Source organism: Dermacentor andersoni, chromosome 6, assembly GCF_023375885.2.
Source record: "Dermacentor andersoni chromosome 6, qqDerAnde1_hic_scaffold, whole genome shotgun sequence".
NCBI classification, from domain to species: domain Eukaryota; kingdom Metazoa; phylum Arthropoda; class Arachnida; order Ixodida; family Ixodidae; genus Dermacentor; species Dermacentor andersoni.
Window position 1 is genome coordinate 85,448,033 of NC_092819.1, and position 18,778 is coordinate 85,466,810.

The 18,778-nt window shown below is 44.1% G+C and overlaps 1 protein-coding gene across 2 annotated transcripts; it reads right to left on the reverse strand.

The window, feature by feature from the left end:
• Positions 1-476: 476 nt before the first annotated feature.
• On the reverse strand, positions 477-18,554 carry LOC126522488 (putative protein-lysine deacylase ABHD14B). Of its 2 annotated transcripts, none has more exons than XM_050171240.3 (5): positions 18,321-18,554; positions 15,818-16,083; positions 11,656-11,821; positions 10,695-10,999; positions 477-5,047 (listed from the first exon to the last, which is right to left on the reverse strand). In XM_050171240.3, exons 1-5 carry the CDS (start codon positions 18,328-18,330, stop codon positions 4,838-4,840), a joined length of 957 nt encoding a protein of 318 aa, XP_050027197.2. In that variant the 5' UTR covers positions 18,331-18,554; the 3' UTR covers positions 477-4,837. The 2 variants fall into 2 exon arrangements, with proteins under 2 accessions (XP_050027197.2, XP_050027198.2); XM_050171241.3 differs by having other exon boundaries at positions 15,818-16,011; positions 18,321-18,553.
• Positions 18,555-18,778: the final 224 nt, after the last annotated feature.

Here is an 18,778-nt window from a genome sequence, read left to right on the forward strand (position 1 = left end):
TTGAGACAAAAGTGTCAGTGAGACATTTGGTGTTCTTAATCTTCTATACAGGCCCCTCAAAGGAAGCTAAAGAGCAAGGATACTGATGTATACATGCCTTATAGATAAATGTATAGCAAGGAGGAGAAAGTGCCTCTGGCGAGGGAAGCAAAGGTGAGAGGGAAACTCCTCTCTTACAAGCTGAGAGTGGTTAATGTAACGAAATTTTGTAATGCTGAGTTTGTTCTGAATGTAATATACATGGTAATGAATTTGTTATTGGCAGTCAGTCATTCGATTCCTGTAATGCTACCACAGTGCAAACAAAAATTCTAAAATATAATCGCCATGAGCATGGAGCTCATTTCAATGAAGACCTTCCATCCCATGGCCCTCCGACTTACAAATTGTCTTTTAGTAGTAATACAAGCAAACTTCATGATGGTTGCCTTTTTAGAGGTTTAGATGATGTGAAAAGGACAGTAACCGAAAGCAAATAATGTATCCAAAGTTTATTTTCAACACGGAAACAATACAAAAATAACACCAACACTCACCACTTTGATATGGCAACAAAAACAACTCTGGAATCGGTTCTTTGTACATTTTCGCCAATGCAGGCACAAGTGTATAAAAAATAACATTCTTTTATGCAAAAAAAAACAAAATAGGCTCTGCAATTTCTCACTACAAATGCCTAATATGGCCTTGGAGTGGGCACGCAGCAAAGGACTTTGCTTTTGCTTTGCCGACGGCGTTTTCAGAAACAACATATTCCAAGACATTCATATGGTCTGTTTGATATAAAAATATCACATTGACATTCGTAGAACACTTCAAAACAAATTCGCTGAGGAGTTGTAGCCAGTGGCCAATGATTGAGTGTCACGAGTGGTGGGACTAGCATACAAACACTACCTGCAAGACCAGTCTTCACGTGCCAACTTATATATATGTAACGCACATTTATTGCAGCAATCCCAAATGGGTCAAAGAACCAAATGCTTGACTCCGCATTGGAAATAGAAACCGCAATGTTAACAGTCACAAAACACCAGCCTTCCCTGAACCTAAAGAAATGATGCGCCACCCTAAAACTTGCCCTAAAAGCCAAGTTTTACAAACGCTTGGCTAAAATATGGCATGGCTGCCTTTTTTTACCCGTGTTTTAATACCAATACTTAGTGGCTGCCCTACTTAGATTAAGAGCAACATCTTCACTTGTTAGAGCACACACACAAAAACAAAATCAGACTGCAAATCGAAGCAATCACAACTCTGTCATATACTCAAATTGTAGGAACATTATCTCCTTTTTAATTCTTGCACATCCAAGCATTGTCTTTGCGAATGGTGTCACATTGCACAACATGGCAGTGATGAGAAACAAAAGCAACATTATGCACAGGTCAACCACATGAAAATTGTGAAATCCCTCAACAACATGAGCTCTGAAACAGGAAATGAGCTTTTTACCACCTTCTCCTTTACAGAGAGAGCCAGGTTACGTAACTATCTTACCAACAGAACAGTTGAAAACGCTGACTACAGTGCACTCCACTTACGACGATGCCACATATAACGATATATAGGCTATAACGATGAGCCGACTTGAGAGTGTCAACTTATACATTTGGGCTATGAGTAAAAGACCCTTATATAACAATCAAAATTTTGCCTTCTGAATGGAGTTTTCCATGCAGAATAATTGTGAAATTTGTATTCCTAAGTTCCCGTCAAACGAACGATGCCGAGACGGGGCGATATGTTTCCCTACGCAAGTTCGTATTTGCCGACATTAGCCGAGCAATGCGTCCCACCCACGCACCGATTGCGAAAGCCATGGAGAGCATCACTAGTTGGTGCGTCGTGCCACGAGATGGTGCCAGCCGCCTCGCATCGCCCACAATCGAGATACGTGTGAGAAGAGAGAAAAAAATTCGAGAAGCGAAGCATAGCTTGCCCCCTTCTCAGCGAGCATGGAAATGCGCCATGGAGGCAGCAGCGGACAGCCCGGTTGATAGAAGACGGTGCCGACAAAGCGGAATCTTGTATCGCTTGAGACGAAGCTGCAAATTTTGCAAAGCTCAAAGAAGTACGAGCGAACATGAAGGCTGCAACCAGAGACCATGTTGATCAACGGAAAAGGCGGGCTTTGTGCACCAGGATGAAATGCCCCATGATAGTGAAACCAATACGGTGGAAGCTGCTGACATTATCGAGCTCTGGGAGCCCGTCGCTACTGACAGTGAAGCAGGTGGTGCTTCGATGGAGGAGTTTCCGAGTGCAGATAGTGCTGCCTCGTTATGCGAGGAGATCTCCGATGGGGCGATCATTGTCGCGACAGATGTTGGTGTTGTGCGATGGGGGCGACGAGATTGACAATGAGCCGCCTATGACACAGACCCCGATGTTCATGCGAAGTGCACTGTCGTCGATCGACGCGCTCATTGATTTCATGCACGCTAAATTATTGCCGCTAGTGTTCGCGCAGCAGCTGGACGCTGCAGTTGTGAACCCGGAACTCCCACGAAAGGAAAGCAAGTCTGGATTTCTGACTATTTCAGGGCATCGAACGTTTGATATGCTGTTTAGAGGAACAAGTAAACGTTTCATTTTTCACAGTCTACTTTACATAACATCCATTTTTTAGCGCAAATGGTAAATTTGTTTTCAGAGCTACGAAGGTATGTTCGACAGTGTTTTTTATGGCAGTCCAGATATAGCGATGATTGGTTATAACGACAGGATCTTTTGTTCTTGATACTGTTATAAGTGGACTGCACTGCGTGGTCACACGTAGCACTAGTTACACATTAAGCACTAGCAACATATATAATTTAACCTCACAGCTCTACATTAATCAGTTTTGTTATCCTTAATAGTTGGTTTGCAGACCTGGGGACGTCAACCTGATATGTTTTTTTCTCAGGATTGTGTACAAATATAATACTTCTAACTAGATTTTATTTTTTTGCACTATTTTAAAGGCATTTTCTTGGTTAACCATCTTAACATGGTTATTTATAATAATTGAACAAATACACGGTTGTGAATTCTTGCATGTCTTATGTCTCCGAGTGCTATTAACGCCCAAGTGCAAAAGACTACAAGCGAGACTGTCTTCGTGTTTACTGCTATGTTGCAGTACTACTAACGCTCATAGCAAACTGGGAAATTCCTTGATTGCTAAAGGCTAAACCGATTCTAATGTCTTTTTTTAATGCACTTCTTTGAAGAAACATGACAGATGACATGCATAAAAGTCCTTCGCCCCAAGCCAGTTTTCCACGCCGCATACACAACCTCGAAAAGCTTTATCAACATGTAAAAGCAAACTATACTTCCTCATAGAATGAAGGTAGTGGGACTGGTCAATGAAAAATAGTTAGTGCGCTCTGAGATGTGCGTGTTTTAAGAATACTGCACATAATGACACACTGTTTAAGCAGTGTGCATGTGTACATGGTGTGTTTGTGTAAATGAATGTTCAGTGCATATGTGTGCAGTGCCATGTCATTGGGCTACATCAATCAACTCTCAAACTCTTAGAGGGTACTAAAATCAATGCCACCTATTGGCAAAATGCCACTGTGTTTTACAGGGCCAACTAAGTTAAATCACTAGTCAATTTGCTTGTGCATGTAGGCTACATAGAAAGAAAAAGAAGTGCGAACAGTTTTCTAAACTATTATGAAATTATGCAAGAACTATCACAACAAGTATATAGTCTCAAGAGGTAATAATACAATGCACACAATGCAATGCAGCATTGACAGAAGCACCAAAAACAACCTTTCAGCAATTAATGAACACCACAGAATACGTCTCAGCCTTATGTCCCATGAGGAAAAAAGCTGAAATCAAGCAATGCCTTTGCACAACGCAACAGAGACAACTGGCACAAGAGAATCAAATGTCAAGTTTCTCATGGCGGCAGCACAATTATAGATATTGCCATGCCCCCATCCATGAGTGCTTCGGAATGCTCCACGTACTATCGTTAACCAACAATAAACTCAACTCTAAGCACAAATGCTTGCGCCATAACACACCCGCAAGATTTTTTAATGCAAGAGCGATGTTGGGACAAATCAAACAGCCTCGCAGCTCATCAAGTGCTGCTGACAGAGGCTGGCTCCAGGAGGCAGAAACCAATTCGCAAATGCTGTTGGCGGTGTGAAAGGTCTAATACCTCTCTGCAACACAGCTCCTTTAAAAGGACACTATGAGAAATATTAGGTTAAATCAAATCGATATATCACACTTTACAAACTGCAAGTAGGTCATTCTTGCCATGAACAAAGGCCTGATAACGAACAGGTGCAAAAAAAGAAAGACAGCCAAGCAATGTCACCTTGAAATTGTAGCACTAGCTCCTTCCTTTACAGGGTTGCAGATTTCGGCAGCGTCTGCTTGGTGCTAGGCAAACCGTTCAACAATATAACTGAACCGCATCGCGTTACTCGAAAAAAAAATAAGAACGCAAATTCTGCCAACATTTTCTGCACAGAAACGTCGCTTAAACCAAGGAATCAGATTGATCTTATCGGAAGTCGCAGTTCGTGAGCACAATTCGAAAAGAAAAAAGTTTAGCTGCTCTCTGCCAATAATAAACCGTTTCTCACCCTGAAGGAAGTGAAAAGCTTCAAAATAATAATAAACTAGTCTAAACCAACTATGTTTCTACTTAGTGTCCCTATAAATAAGCAGGCCAACAGTGGCATGTCCCTACCCTACTTCAGAGTTGCATGAAGAGTTCAAATAACCTAGCTCCAGGCACTAGGCAAGAGCTTAAAAAAAAGAAAGAGAAAAACGCAAGAAAAAGAGAGGATGGGGCATTCGATGGGGCATCAACTCAAGAGCTGCCCTTGGTAGCTTGCTGCTGCAGTCCATGGCGCAAACGCAGCAGGAAGTTATACAATGCCTGATGCCACAGGATGGGGTTGTCCAGGTAGGCTGGGTGCTTGCCGTGGGGTACCTCAACGGCCACACTGTTGGGCAGGAGGTTCAGCAGCGCCGAGCTCGTGCTCCGGTCGTGCTCGCCAAACACCACCATCGTGGGCACCTGTGTGCCACCGAGACAATATACTGCATTTTTACTTGGTTTTAACGCACGCTTTTTTGACATACCAAGAAATTATGAGCTCTTTAGATTCAAGTACAAAAAGCAAGACTACGATAGCGACAAGCTATTACCGTTGGCTTTAGGAATTTTAGTCCTCTAATCTAAAGGTGCCGAATTGTACCAGAACTTTGGCTGGCACCGAACCTGAACCAATATTTTTGGAACGTGACTGAACACAAACTGAACCTGAACAAACAAAAATAACGGTCACTCACGGTTTGGCAAGAAACAGTTGTCTAGGGGTGCAAAGGGTGCTCAATAGACCTGCAAATCTTGGAGATAACGGTACTTCACCTGGCACACCCCACCAGCAGATTGTTATGACTCCCAAGTTGAGTTACATGCAACAATAGGGATAGACGATGGATATGTACTGCTAGCTACAGTCAAACCCGACTATATAGAACCCATTTACATCTAATTATCCCTTATATCAAACAATTCTAATGCCATAATGTTACCATGAGAATATATTGCAAAAAGTATGGTTACGTAAGAGAAAAATAGCACCCGCTACCGATATATGCATCTTCAAACAGCACGAAACTGCCTCAGAAATTTGCTTTCCTGCATGGTGGCCGGGTGAGCTGCCAACACTGCCTCAGAAAGGTACTTAGCCCGACCGTGCGCGCGTGGCCAGGGTGTCTACAGAGTTGACATTTCCAAATTCCCTGAGTTTTCCAGGTTTTCCCTGAGTGCCGTTGCACATTTCCCTGAGTGATGCAGAACTATGTTTTATTTCAAGACTGGCTGAAACCATATCGCCTGATGCTGTCACTTTCTAGTAAGCACATGAAAAAAAAATAAAAAAAGCGACTTAATCCAATTTGAATACTAAGGAGTAGTGGTTATGGTATTCAAAAAGAGAATAGAAGGCAGGGGTTAGTAAAATCCACAGCAAATAAAGTGTCTTCGAAAAAAATTGCAAATGAAGTCGGACTATCACAAATACAAATAAAAAGGAGATTCACATAGAAGCAAATATATACGAATATGAGCTATTTCTATCAACTGATAGCAAGCTCAGTGGTATGAGGCCCGAACTCTGTCACAATTGAGATTCTCTCTCAACCGCTCGTAAGTCAACCTCAACTGTCCTGACAAACTCTCAGCCCGCGCACGACGCCTGACTATTGTATTTCACTGCTTTAAAGAGTTTATTTTGGTTTGGATGAGGGACACCTGCATCTCGGCATCAGCCAAAATTTTGTTTTTTTAGCTCAAGCTTCTTCAAAACGGCGGCTGCAAGCTTCCTTTCCCGTTCATTCCTCAATGCATATATCATTTCTGTTCTTGTCCTCCTCCCGCCACTTGTTCGCCCCAAGGACCATTTGAAGCATCTTGGTCAGTTGCACAGTCCACGACCGATCTTTAGAACTCCCTAGCGGTCGGGCAAACCTTCGAAAAATCAGCCAGTTGGAAAAAAATAAATGCGTGTCATTTACTGCCCTTAGGGGCTCAAACCACGACAGGCACGTTCGAAAACGCTCTAAAGGCCTGTCGGGACACATATAGGCATATCGGCGCTCGTACTGTGACAGGAAATACCGGGTGCACGTGTGTATAATTAAGGAATGCATACTGTGTTCCGTGGCAATAGCCCCTTCCCACACTTGTTATGCTTCACTGCAATACTTTTGCGTATGCTTCACCATGTAACATTTCTGTATGGAGGCGAAGCTGACTTTCGGGAACCGGCATTATGTAACGCACCATGTTTTCTAAGTTCCTAAGCCAATCGCGAGGACCACAAATGCGGAGTCCATGCCATTGCTGACAGCAGCTTATTCTTTGAATAATGAACTCGGTACCCAACGGCAAGAAGCTTCATAGCGAACGCCGAAGCAGCTAGGCCTAGCGTTGCCGCAGTGGCGGCAACGGCTGCCAGCGGATCTGCGTGCGAGAGTGCCGGTTCGAGGTGGCAAAGTAATCAAAACGGCAGCGGTGGTTCCTCTGATTATTGCCGTTTCGGACCTGCGGTCACGGCAAAACGTCCGGAAAATCGGACGGCGAAGAGTTCTTGCGTCCGAAATTTCACACGTTCTGATACGTTGACTCTATGGGTTACGTGGCGGTGCCGCGAAGCCGTCCAAATTATCGGGAATACGGAAAGTCTGTCGTTTACACTGGCAACTCCTCCAGCCGACGACAGCGCGTCAAGGACGATTCATTACGATTCCTGTCTGTTGCTCGAGTCAGCATTACCGGGACTTTCGACCCTTTCAACAAGATTGCCGCAATTTTTCCCTGATAGAGGCCCCAATTCCCTGAGTTTTCCCTGACTTTTTCCAGACTACTCAAGATCCCTGAGAATTCCCGGTTTTCCCGGTTGGTAGACACCCTGGTGGCTCTATCATACTGTGGGCAAGCAACCCCCTATAAAAGATGATCCTTGCAGGCCCTGCAAAGCTCACTCACAAAAATCCTGCAAGTTTCGAGCTTGTGGAGATTTGCGTCGCCATTCTGCTGTGTTGTTTTTCCACACGTTGCTTTTGCTTTGGTGTGATGGCAAGTGTGAAGTGGTGAAACCTGCCATTCACTGTTAAAATAGCTTCCTGGCAACGAAGATATTTAAGCAGAAGAAGATTCTGGACTATTATGCGCCCCAGTACACCGAAGGTAAGTCATTTCGTCAATGAAGTGTTGTTACTAATGGTATGTGCTTTTATGTTGTCAATTCTTTACAATGTTTAGATGGAATGATGCCTAATATTGAACTGGTAGGTGTTTTTTTGCAAGTTCGATGAAACCGGATTTGACTGCATTGCTAATTTTGAGTTAAATAAAGGAGGAATACTTTATATGTCTGTGGTTTCAAAAAGACAGAAAAATTATTTCATCCTTGCACGGCCGATCTACATGTGACAGTTGCATGTAGCTGTGTGTGCTGCGTGTGGCCTTCGTGATAGCAACAGCGCACTGCGTAGTGTACCGTATTTACTCGCAAATGATCGCACTTTTCTGTCAGAAAAATTGACGCGAAATCAGGGGTGCCATCACTGCGTGGGTTAAATTTTCCGCAAAAAGAAAAAAAAATTTTTTTCGTCCTGCGTTTGCTGTGGGACACCAAAATAAAAATGGCGGCCGGCAAAGCAAGCGGAACACGTTTTTTTTTTCTTCTCGTGAGTAAATTACGTGCATTGAAACAGTTTGTTCCGTATCAGTAATGAATAATATCGTTAATATCGGCAAGTTAGCGGCAATAACGTAGCCATGTCCACTTTGAGGGGACAGAAACAGATGGGCGCGCTTAGCTGCCAGTGACATAGAAACACATGGCCGGCGTGCTGCGGAAACCGGCATCTGTCTTCACTAGTATCCTAATACGGCACGTTTCCGCTAAGGGTGGGCGAATATCTTCGCTGCGTTACAAGCGTCGGCGTATGAATAGGGTATACTTTTAATGATCAGTGTAAACGTGGCTACTATCGTTGCCGCTCGCGATTTGTTGCGTGCCCACGAGTGCAGATGAGACTAATTGAAAGGCGCCTTTTTTGTTGTTGTTGACCACAACCATTATAAAGCTTGCACATAATAAAGGCAAGTTTGGTTGCAGCTTTGTTTTTAGTCACGGAAGTGCGGAAAGTGATCAAAGTAATGAAATGAGGCATATACTTAAGAATGTTGGGTGCGTGTAGACCGCTTGGTTTGTCTTGAGTCAAGACGTTTGCGTAGCATTCGACAGATGGTAAGCGCGATCAATATTAGCTAGACTTGGCACATGACATATCGCTGCGGCAAGTTCGGGGTGCGATCATCACACGGGAAATAAAAAAATCTAATTTTGACGACAAAATTCAGGGGTGCGATCATTACGCGAGTGCGATCATTATGCGATAAGTACGGTAGTTTACTGCGGCCACCATGGGGTGCTGCGACAAGCCCTCTCGCTGCTAAGACACTCAACTATTGCATGGTGCTTTGCCCCTTGGCTTCTCTCCTATGTATGTAGCTTCCAGCTCACAGGGGAGCTGGAAGTGAAGACAAAACTAGAGAGACAGCTGCACATCAATGCAATAACTATCAAACTCCACTTAAACGAAGATTTAAAAAAAAAAGTTTCCAGCAGGAAATTTGCAAGGCGACATATTTTAACAGAGAGGCCACTTTACAATAAGGAAAATGGTTCAGAGCGCCTTATACGGCATGTCAAAAGTGATGAAATGTGGTACATTATGTGCACAGCTTGCTCCTCCGCAATACACTGCATATCCTTGACCACGTAACACTGCTGTATTGCAGTGAAACAACTTTTGGGAACCGGCATTATGGGATGCTTGACCCTTGCCATATTTTGCGTGCTTCTAAGCTATCGGCGAGGATGACAAAGGTGGAGTTCGTGTCATTGATGACAGCGGTGAATTTTTTTCAATGATTAACACGGTACCACACCTAAGGAAGCTTGGTAGCTAACGTCAAAGCAGCCGTGCCTAGCGTTGCTGCCCTGGCTAGGGCTGCTTGTGGATCGGTGCGTGAGAGTGCTGATTTGATTATGTGAGATTATCAAAATGGTGGTAGTGGTGGCTTTGATTCTTGCTGTTTTGGACAAGCAGTCATGGCAAAATTTCAGGACAATTGGACAGCGAAGGGTTTAAACCTCAAATTTTAGACGCTCTTATACAGTGAAACCTCGTTACTACAAATGCCACATTAAGGAACTTTTCAGATTAACAAACTTTTCAGAAATCCGGTGCTGACTGCTTACAGTTTCAATGTAAAAATATTTCAGAACTGCAAACTTCAGAATAGTGATAGCTATTCAGTTTTAGTGTCATAACAATGTGTAAGTACTACGAATTAAAATTCCAAAATATGAGGATTCTTAGACTTATGCGGCAAACTGGGCGTGTTGGTACTGAGCCCGTCCTTGTCTCATCTCTGTCAGTGTTTTTTTTTTGTGTGTGTGCTGATGCCTTTTCAAATTCTAAGATTTCCGTGTATCATTTATGGCAGCCAGAACAGTAGGCTAGCAGACAACAAAGCGCAGAAAACAGATGCCGCGGCACATGGGTTTGGAAAATCCGAGACGATGCCGCAGAAAAGCGGCCCGGAGGGGACTTATTCTTTTTTTTGTGCGGAGACGATGACGTATCGGGTTTTGCGAGTGCATCTCCACCCAAACAAGTGTCCCCTAGCAATGGAGGCGAATCTGTTTCTTCTTTTGCCCTTATATCTCCGCATGCCTCTTCTTTCGCGCTTTGTTCGGCAATACCAGCTATACATTCGCAGTGTGCCACACTACATAAGGTGCTGTTGTGGTGAGTGGTAGCAGAATCTAGGGAAAATAGCGACAGAGCGGGCAGAGCGCCAACAGCGATGTTTTCATGGATAGCTGATACGGTAACAACTGATAAACTGATGGGTTGATAAGCAAAATGGTCAATTTTGGGGCTTTCAACGTAACAGCCTTTCGGAATAACAAACAATTTGCTGCAGACAGCTGAAGTTCATTATATTGAGATTATACTGTATACTGGCTCTATGGGGTACACGGCTATGCTGCGAAAGTATCCAAAAAATCGGTCGTTGACTACATAACTACAAAAACCCAACTGACAACCACATCCTGCAAGCCACAGTCACACACCTTGATGCAGCTCAGGTTGGGAACCTGCTTGGGCAGGTGGACCTGGAGCGGTGGGTACACATGGGACACGGCCACTGGGGCCTCCCCAGTGTTGCACTGCACCTGCTCCAGCACATTCCAGCCGACGGGGGCCACAGGAACATAGCCAGCCATCTGCTGCCAATGCTTGACCAAGAACGGCAGGCTCAGCTGACCACTCAGGCTGGGGCTCACAATCACCGGATTATTAAGACGAAGGGCAGCCAAAAGGTGTTGCATGAATGCTGCCTTGTCTGAGATTGTGCCAGATGGAGATTTGCCAAACCCTGTCAAGGACAGTACAACACGAGAGCATCGGAAACAGTGAGTTAAAATGCATTCATATCATTTTTTTTCCTTTTGTCCACAGGTATACCATGACATCACTAATGAATTCACAGTCTATGACACTACAGGCTTGTCTCATGCCATTTCCCTCACTGCGTACATATTTCACAAGGACCAGTGTGATAGCTTACATTGTTGAACAGTATGTGGTTTCCATCTGGTTGTACGAAATTGACAAATCTGTGCGTCGTGTTGGCTGGTTGACAATGCCATTGTGAAAACATGGGCTATGAGCATTCTCTCAAGATTAAGGGCTTTCATGATGAGTTATTGCATGGTATGCATGGTACTACATTAGCCTTTGGTCACACCACTGAAATGCATGTTGGCATTCAAGAAAGCTCGCCAAAGGTTATAATGGCAGGGCTCAATGAATTTGTTCTGCTCCCTAATATCCTACCCTGTAATTTCCCTACCTACTTACCTACCTGCCTACTTAGCAACAGAAGTGCGAGCGGAATCTAAAACGACAATGATACAGCAACCTTCCAGAGTCTACATATCTGTGTGGTGACTACTTGCACTACCCACAGCAGTGTCGGAGCACAATTCACCTTGAAATACACAAGAAAGTCATGCCGCATGCATCACTCACCGGGCATGTCAATGGCAACAACTCGATATCCCATCAAGCTCAGACTGCCTAAGGTTCCGAGGTTGTACCAAGTTTCAGATTTGAAGGCAGCACCATGCAGCAACAGTACGGAGATGTCAGTGTACGCATCCTTGGGATTCACCTCCTGGTAATACACTGTGAGGCCCTGTAGGAAAGCAAGCAGCATTCCAATAAAAAAAATGTCACCACCCAATTCTTCCCAAACACATGCCGTCAGGTGGTCCCTTCAATATTTTATTTCATTGCGAAAAAAGAAGCACAACAGCAACGTAGACAAAATAAAACTTTGGTAAGTTTCATTTATTTCTTTAATCATTCAAGGGCCCCATAACCACCTCCGACATCTTTTTACACATTTCAAACAAACACATGAATCGTGTACAGAACAAATCTTAGCAATTGCAGCAGTGTTATGTGCTGTGGGGCTCCCACAAATTATAAAAACAATTCTGTGCTCCTCTTTTGGCCTTTCCAGCGTCTCCTTCATGCACCGTGATGTCAAGAGGGTTACGTTGCCAAGGGACAACAGTGCCACCATGGCGAGAGCAGACTATGTGTCGAGAGAACTGAGGGGGGGTCTTGCCCACCGTGTGCCACTGAACCTTTTCTGAAGCTGCTAATCAGTTGGTGTCACACGAAGCATGACTGAAGGAGCCTTTGTTCGCATCATCATCATCATCAGCCTGGTTACACCCACTGCAGGGCAAAGGCCTCTCCCATACTTCTCCAACTACCCCGGTCATGTACTAATTGTGGCCATGTTGTCCCTGCAAACTTCTTAATCTCATCCGCCCATATAACCTTCTGCCGCCCCCTGCTACACTTCCCTTCCCTTGGAATCCAGCCCGTAACCCTTAATGACCATCTTCCCTCCTCATTACATGTCCTGCCCATTTCTTTTTCTTGATTTCAACTAAGATGTCATTAACTCGAGTTTGTTCCCTCACCCAATCTGCTCTTTTCTTATCCCTTAACGTTACACCCATCATTCTTCTTTCCATAGCTCGTTGCGTCGTCCTCAACTTAAGTAGTACCCTTTTCGTAAGCCTCCAGGTTTCTGCCCCATACGTGAGTACTGGTAAAACACAGCTGTTATACACTTTTCTCTTGAGGGATAATGGCAACCTGCTGTTCATGATCTGAAAATGCCTGCCAAATGCACCCCAGCCCATTCTTATCCTCCTGATTATTTCAGTCTCATGATCCGGATCCGCAGTCACTACCTGCCCTAAGTAGATGTATTCCCTTACCACTTCCAGTGCCTTGCTACCTATCGTAAACTGCTGTTCTCTTCCGAGACTGTTAAACATTAGTTTTCTGCAGATTAATTTTTAGACCCACTCTTCTGCTTTGCCTCTCCAGGTCAGTGAGCATGCATTGCAATTGGTCCCCTGAGTTACTAAGCAAGGCAATATCATCAGCGAATCGCAAGTTACTAAGGTATTCTCCATTAACTCTTATCCCCCAATTCTTTCCAATCCAGGTCTCTGAATACCTCCTTTAAGCACGCTGTGAATAGCATTGGAGAGATCGTATCTCCCTGCCTGACGCCTTTATTTATTGGGATTTTGTTGCTTTCTTTATGGAGGACTACGGTGGCTGTGGGGCCGCTATAGATATCTTTCAGTATTTTTACATATGGCTCGCCTACACCCTGATTCCGTAATGCGTGCATGACTGCTGAGGTTTCGACAGAATAAACACTTTCTTGTAATCAATGAAAACTATTTATAAGGGTTGGTTATATCCCTCACATTTCTCTATCACCTGATTGATAGTGTGAATATGGTCTATTGTTGAGTATCCTTTACGGAATCCTGCCTGGTCCTTTGCTTGGCAGAAGTCTAAGGTGTTCCTGATTCTATTTGCGATTACCTTAGTAAATGTTTTGTAGGCAACGGACAGTAAGCTGATCGGTCTATAATTTTTCAAGTCCTTGGCGTCCCCTTTCTTATGGATTACGATTATGTTAGCGTTCTTCCAAGATTCCGGTACGCTCGAGGTCATGAGGCATTGCGTATACAGGTAGGCCAGTTTTTCTAGAACAATCTGCCCACCATCCTTCAACAAATTTGCTGTTACCTGATCCTCCCCAGCTGCCTTCCCTCTTTGCATAGCTCCCAAGGCTTTCTTTACTTCTTCCGGCGTTACTAGTGGGATTTCAAATTCCTCTAGACTATTCTCTCTTCTATTATCGTTGTGGGTGCCACTGGTACAGCATATATTCGCATATATATTTGTTCGCATTTGTTCGCATATATTCACACAACCCGTAGATCTCGCTGCACTACATGGAGTTGGTGAGCGTATGTGGTGAGCAGGAGAGTGTGCCAGAGGCGAGGGTAGCAGAGGCGAGCCAAAGACTGTAGCAGCTGCATAGTTGTTAATTAAATGACTGCAACTATGATATTACTGCACCATTTAAAAAAAACGTTCGGCTCGCGTCTCCTACTGCAAGCCGGCCTCCGCTACAGTGTGACAACCAGCTATGACCGCTGGATACATGACAACAGGTTCCATAAAACACTGCTTCAATTCATACACAACACAGGCCTCACAGCACACATATAATACACATATACGCACCAAGAATTATGCCTTAAGGGCAAGTCTCTATAGCAAAAAAAAAATATGTTCATTGTAGACTGGTACACATCAGCCACTAGGTAACTCATTTTTGAGCTCAGGGTTGTTTATAGGGGCCCTATAAGAGGTCACTAAAGAGCAACGCTTTAGTCAGACTTTCAAAACCCCATTTGCAATTATTTGTTAGGAACGGTCAATAACTGCAGGAGAAAATGAGGCAAAGCTTCCCTCTCTTGGATTTCGAGCCAGAACCTCAGCAACAGAATGTCACCATTGCATCCACAGATGTCAGAGTAAATATACTCTGACAGTATACATTGAACCTGTTTTGGCGCAGGAAAGTTTCTTGAAACCTAGTACAGCAGTTTGAGTCTTTTCTTCATTTAGGGTGCAATGTAGTGCTTCTTTACTGACAGAAAGTTGGCCAAACATGAGTAGACACTGTCTAAACTTATGATGTCACAGCAAGCTGGTGCAGGACCTTTTAGATGACGTTGCCAGCTGCCTTTCATTTTTGTGCACTTCCTGACTGACCAAGCTTCCTCTCGTGATCTGCAGCTTTGCTATTGAAAAAGCATAATTTTCTACTAAAGCTTAGGTGTCCCTTTAAATGTGAAACGAACTTTGCTTTGCAACCTAAGTTCAATGCTCTTAATGTTGCCTCAGTGTGCTGCCTGGTTTATCAGATCAAAATATTCCTATCATCACACGTGAGCCCATCCCTGCAGCAAAGTACAAACAGATATATCGGTGGGATGATTAGGAAGCTGTTTTTTTAAAATCAAATACGACATTTATCTGCACAACGTAATAATCAAATCAAGACAGTTAATCCACACCAAGTCAACAACAGAGAAAATCTGCACAAGTTTCAAAGGTACAAACTTACCTAAAGAAGACCAGCTGCTTTTTTTATATGCTATGCCACACAGTAAAAAATTTCCCCATCTTTATCTTTTCAACAGAACAACTGCGGTGCTAAGAACACTTCTGATCAAATTTCATAGAAGAGGCAGATATCAGAATTTGCACAATACGCAGTTGCCAATAATATTACCAATTTTAGCAGGCATTGTTGTAATACAAAAGTGAAGTCTATCAGTACTAAAAGCATAACTTGTTGCTATAAGCGTTCTGCCTATCCCCAATATTGAGAAGTGCACATAAAGATGTGCCGTGAAATGCTCCTGTACCAGTTAACTTTCTGTGCTGCATCTTTTCAGAGTTTGCAGTTTCACAAGGAGCTAAAAAAAGAAATGCATGGATATAAAATCACCATTGCCACTCTGCTTTCCTGAGTGCCTTTGTTGAATGAATTTTTTGACAGTTGCAAGCTGCTTTAAAGTGGGAAAAGCTCATTGAGGAACTTCACTAGCAACATATGCTTGTAATCTATCTTTAGATCTTGCGCACACCTGCAAGCTCAGCATTGAAGCAGTCCCAAAAGCAGTGCAAAGGTGATAATGGTTTTGCCACATACAGTCTCTGAAAAAAACTAACAGCCATGTACTATACAATAAAGCACCCTGAATGCGTTCCTTCCAGGCCCACTCACGTCAACAACGACGGTCGCCTCCGATGGCTTGACTTGACTGGCTCCACTGCTGATACTCGCTGGTACATCGAGCTGCTTGTAGTTGAATGAGCGCCAAGGGGTTTTGACGTCGGCAGAGGACGGCAGGTCGCAGTCTCCACTCGGGGTGACGATGCCTTTCCCCTTTGGTGAGCCAACAGTTGTCTGCCCTTCTTCTGGCAAGCCGACGAAAATTCCGTAAAGAAAAATGCCAAATAAAAGAAATACCACCACAAGGATCTGACGACCTAGCAGGAGCAGGGAAGACGACACAGGGAGGAAGAACAGCTTGTTGCGTGCATGCTTCACGTCACTCTACAGACAAAGGACACGACAGACACTGACAGTAAAACGAATTTTGGCAGTCTAGAGCAGTGCGAAGGGTATTGGAAGGCAAATGTACCATGAGCATAAAGGGACACAAAAGACAAACAATGAAACAAGCTGCACCAGCACTACTATACCCTAAGTAGCAGGTATATTATTGATGGATTATGAGTTCAGTGCTATCACACTACCATAAACGAACAAGGACACTCATCAAGAGGGTGGAAGGGGCAAAACTCTTCTACACAATACCCAATGTTATAAGGCTAACAAGCAGCCCCAATGAGGGGAGAGTGGCTCTGCCCTTCTACGCCTGTGACTACACTACTCTTACTCGAGCAGAACTTGTACATCAAGCGTTCTCAAGTTGTGCACCAAGCTTCTCGACTATAGGGGCTAAAGCATGGCATAAGCAGTGTCATTGTGAAACATCACAAATTTCATCCTTGTTTCATAAATCTGTGGGCCTTTTCATGCTAATTCTGTCAACAAGTGACAGTTTTACAAGTGACAAGTGTCAACGCTGTGGTATAAAGGTTATAAACAGGGATAAGGTGCCTCAGAAAAGCTGGCCAACGTTTCGATAGGAGACAGATCCTCCTATTGAAACGTTGGCCAGCCTTTCTGAGGCACCTATCCCTGTTCGTAACCTTTATACCACAGTGTGCTATTCCATCTGTCAGCCCTTTTCTTGATTGAGTGTCAACACTGTCTCTCGACAACTCCACGTTTTGTTCAGGTTTTACAAAGGCCAACTGTAATGTACAGGTTCAAAGCAACAGTGTGAACTGCCACGGCCAAGTCCATGACACATAACCTTTACTCGGAGAAAAAAAAAATTTAATTATGGAGTTTTACGTGCCAAAACCACTTTCTGATTATGAGGCACGCCGTAGTGGAGGACTCCACCTCCAGAAATTTCGACCACCTGGGGTTCTTTAACGTGCACCTAAATCTAAGTACACGGGTGTTTTCGCATTTCGCCCCCATCGAAATGCGGCCGCCGTGGCCGGGATTCGATCCCACGACCTCGTGCTCAGCAGCCTAACACCATAGCCACTGAGCAACCACTACGGTTGAGCACTTGACTGATTGAAATTACCTATGAGTGGACAGCTGAGAGAATCGCACCATATGACAAGCCCTACTTACAAGTGCACTCTAGTTTTGTGCTCAACAGAGGTTGACATGTTTGATGCGAAGCAGTGCAATAGGGGCTGATGGGATAGTTCCTCAAAAGCTGAAAAATTACCCACAAGTGCCTATTTGAGCTCATTGCTTATCACGAACGCGTTTCCTTCAATACAAACGTGTACGAACAGTTAAAAAAGTCAACGAAAGACCATGGGAATCTAAATAAAGTGTAGCAGCATACAAACATGGCTGCGCAGTGCAATATCATGTGCCAAACAGTGTTCATATAAGGCACAGTTGTATAAATAGTTGTACTATAGGGGGCACAAAAACGACAAAAGAAAAAAAAATGCGGGAGAGGGGGGCGCATAAGTACCAAATCCAGCCACTGCCATGTTTAGTGCTCTTCAAACGAACATGTCCCCTTCGCTTTCACTTTACACAATATCGCGATACACGACGGTGGTGATTAACGCTGATGGCGTCACAAACACCAGATAATGTTGTTGAACCACAGAAGTGCAGAGAGCAAATAGTAAACAAGACACTCTGCTGCGCTGCGTGACCTAGGCTGAAGGGACGAGATAAGCCGACTTCGCCAAAACAGGGCGTTTAGTAACAGTCGCAGGAAAAACAACACATTATACCACATTTCTTCTCCGCGAGAACGAGCGCCTCTGACTGACTGCGACCGACTTCTTGTTCCACAGCATTAACAGCCAATTTGCCGAACATAGAAACTGTTGAAAAGGGAGTAATTTTGCAAGAAATGGAGCTCTAGCGCACTTGTTCCGAAAGTGCAAATGTCACTACAACGTGTAAACGATTACGAACAAGGCCACCTGTAGCTATTAGAACTGTTACGCAAGGCTCAGTCGGCAAGGCAACTGAAGTTAGCGCTTGAAAACACAATACACGCAAAAGGGATCACAGTAAAAAAGAAAAGCTTAGCGGAAGAGGGGGTTAATTTTCAACAGAGCTTCACATTTGCCGTCACAACCAACCTACACAAATGAAAAATTACCTGACGCCATATTTTTCTTTCTCGGCGAGTGTAGCCGCTGCAGAAACGCTCCTTTGATTATCGCATACAATTAAGAGATAAGTACGAACGAGAAAATGTTGACACGTCAATTATGCCAAGGTAGGCAAGTTCGATGAGCCAAAGCTCAGGAAGCTCAAGCCTCTCCACAGCTGCTAGTACCAAAATGAGCAAAATTACAGGCAGAACGAGCCGGCAAAGGAGATACGGATTGACTTGGATGCAAACGAACGGCTGTGGGTACGGCAGCAACACGTCCATGACACGTCTGTCAAGCAGAAACTGCTGTCAAATACTCGTGAACCGAGTGGGAAGCGGCAGCAAGCAACTGGTGTTTCTGCCGCGGCAAATTCAAATTGAGTACGCTGAGTACCCACCAGCAAGGATGCCTCGTTGGTGTGTACCCATTTCCACCTAATTCGCATTAGGTGGAAATGAGG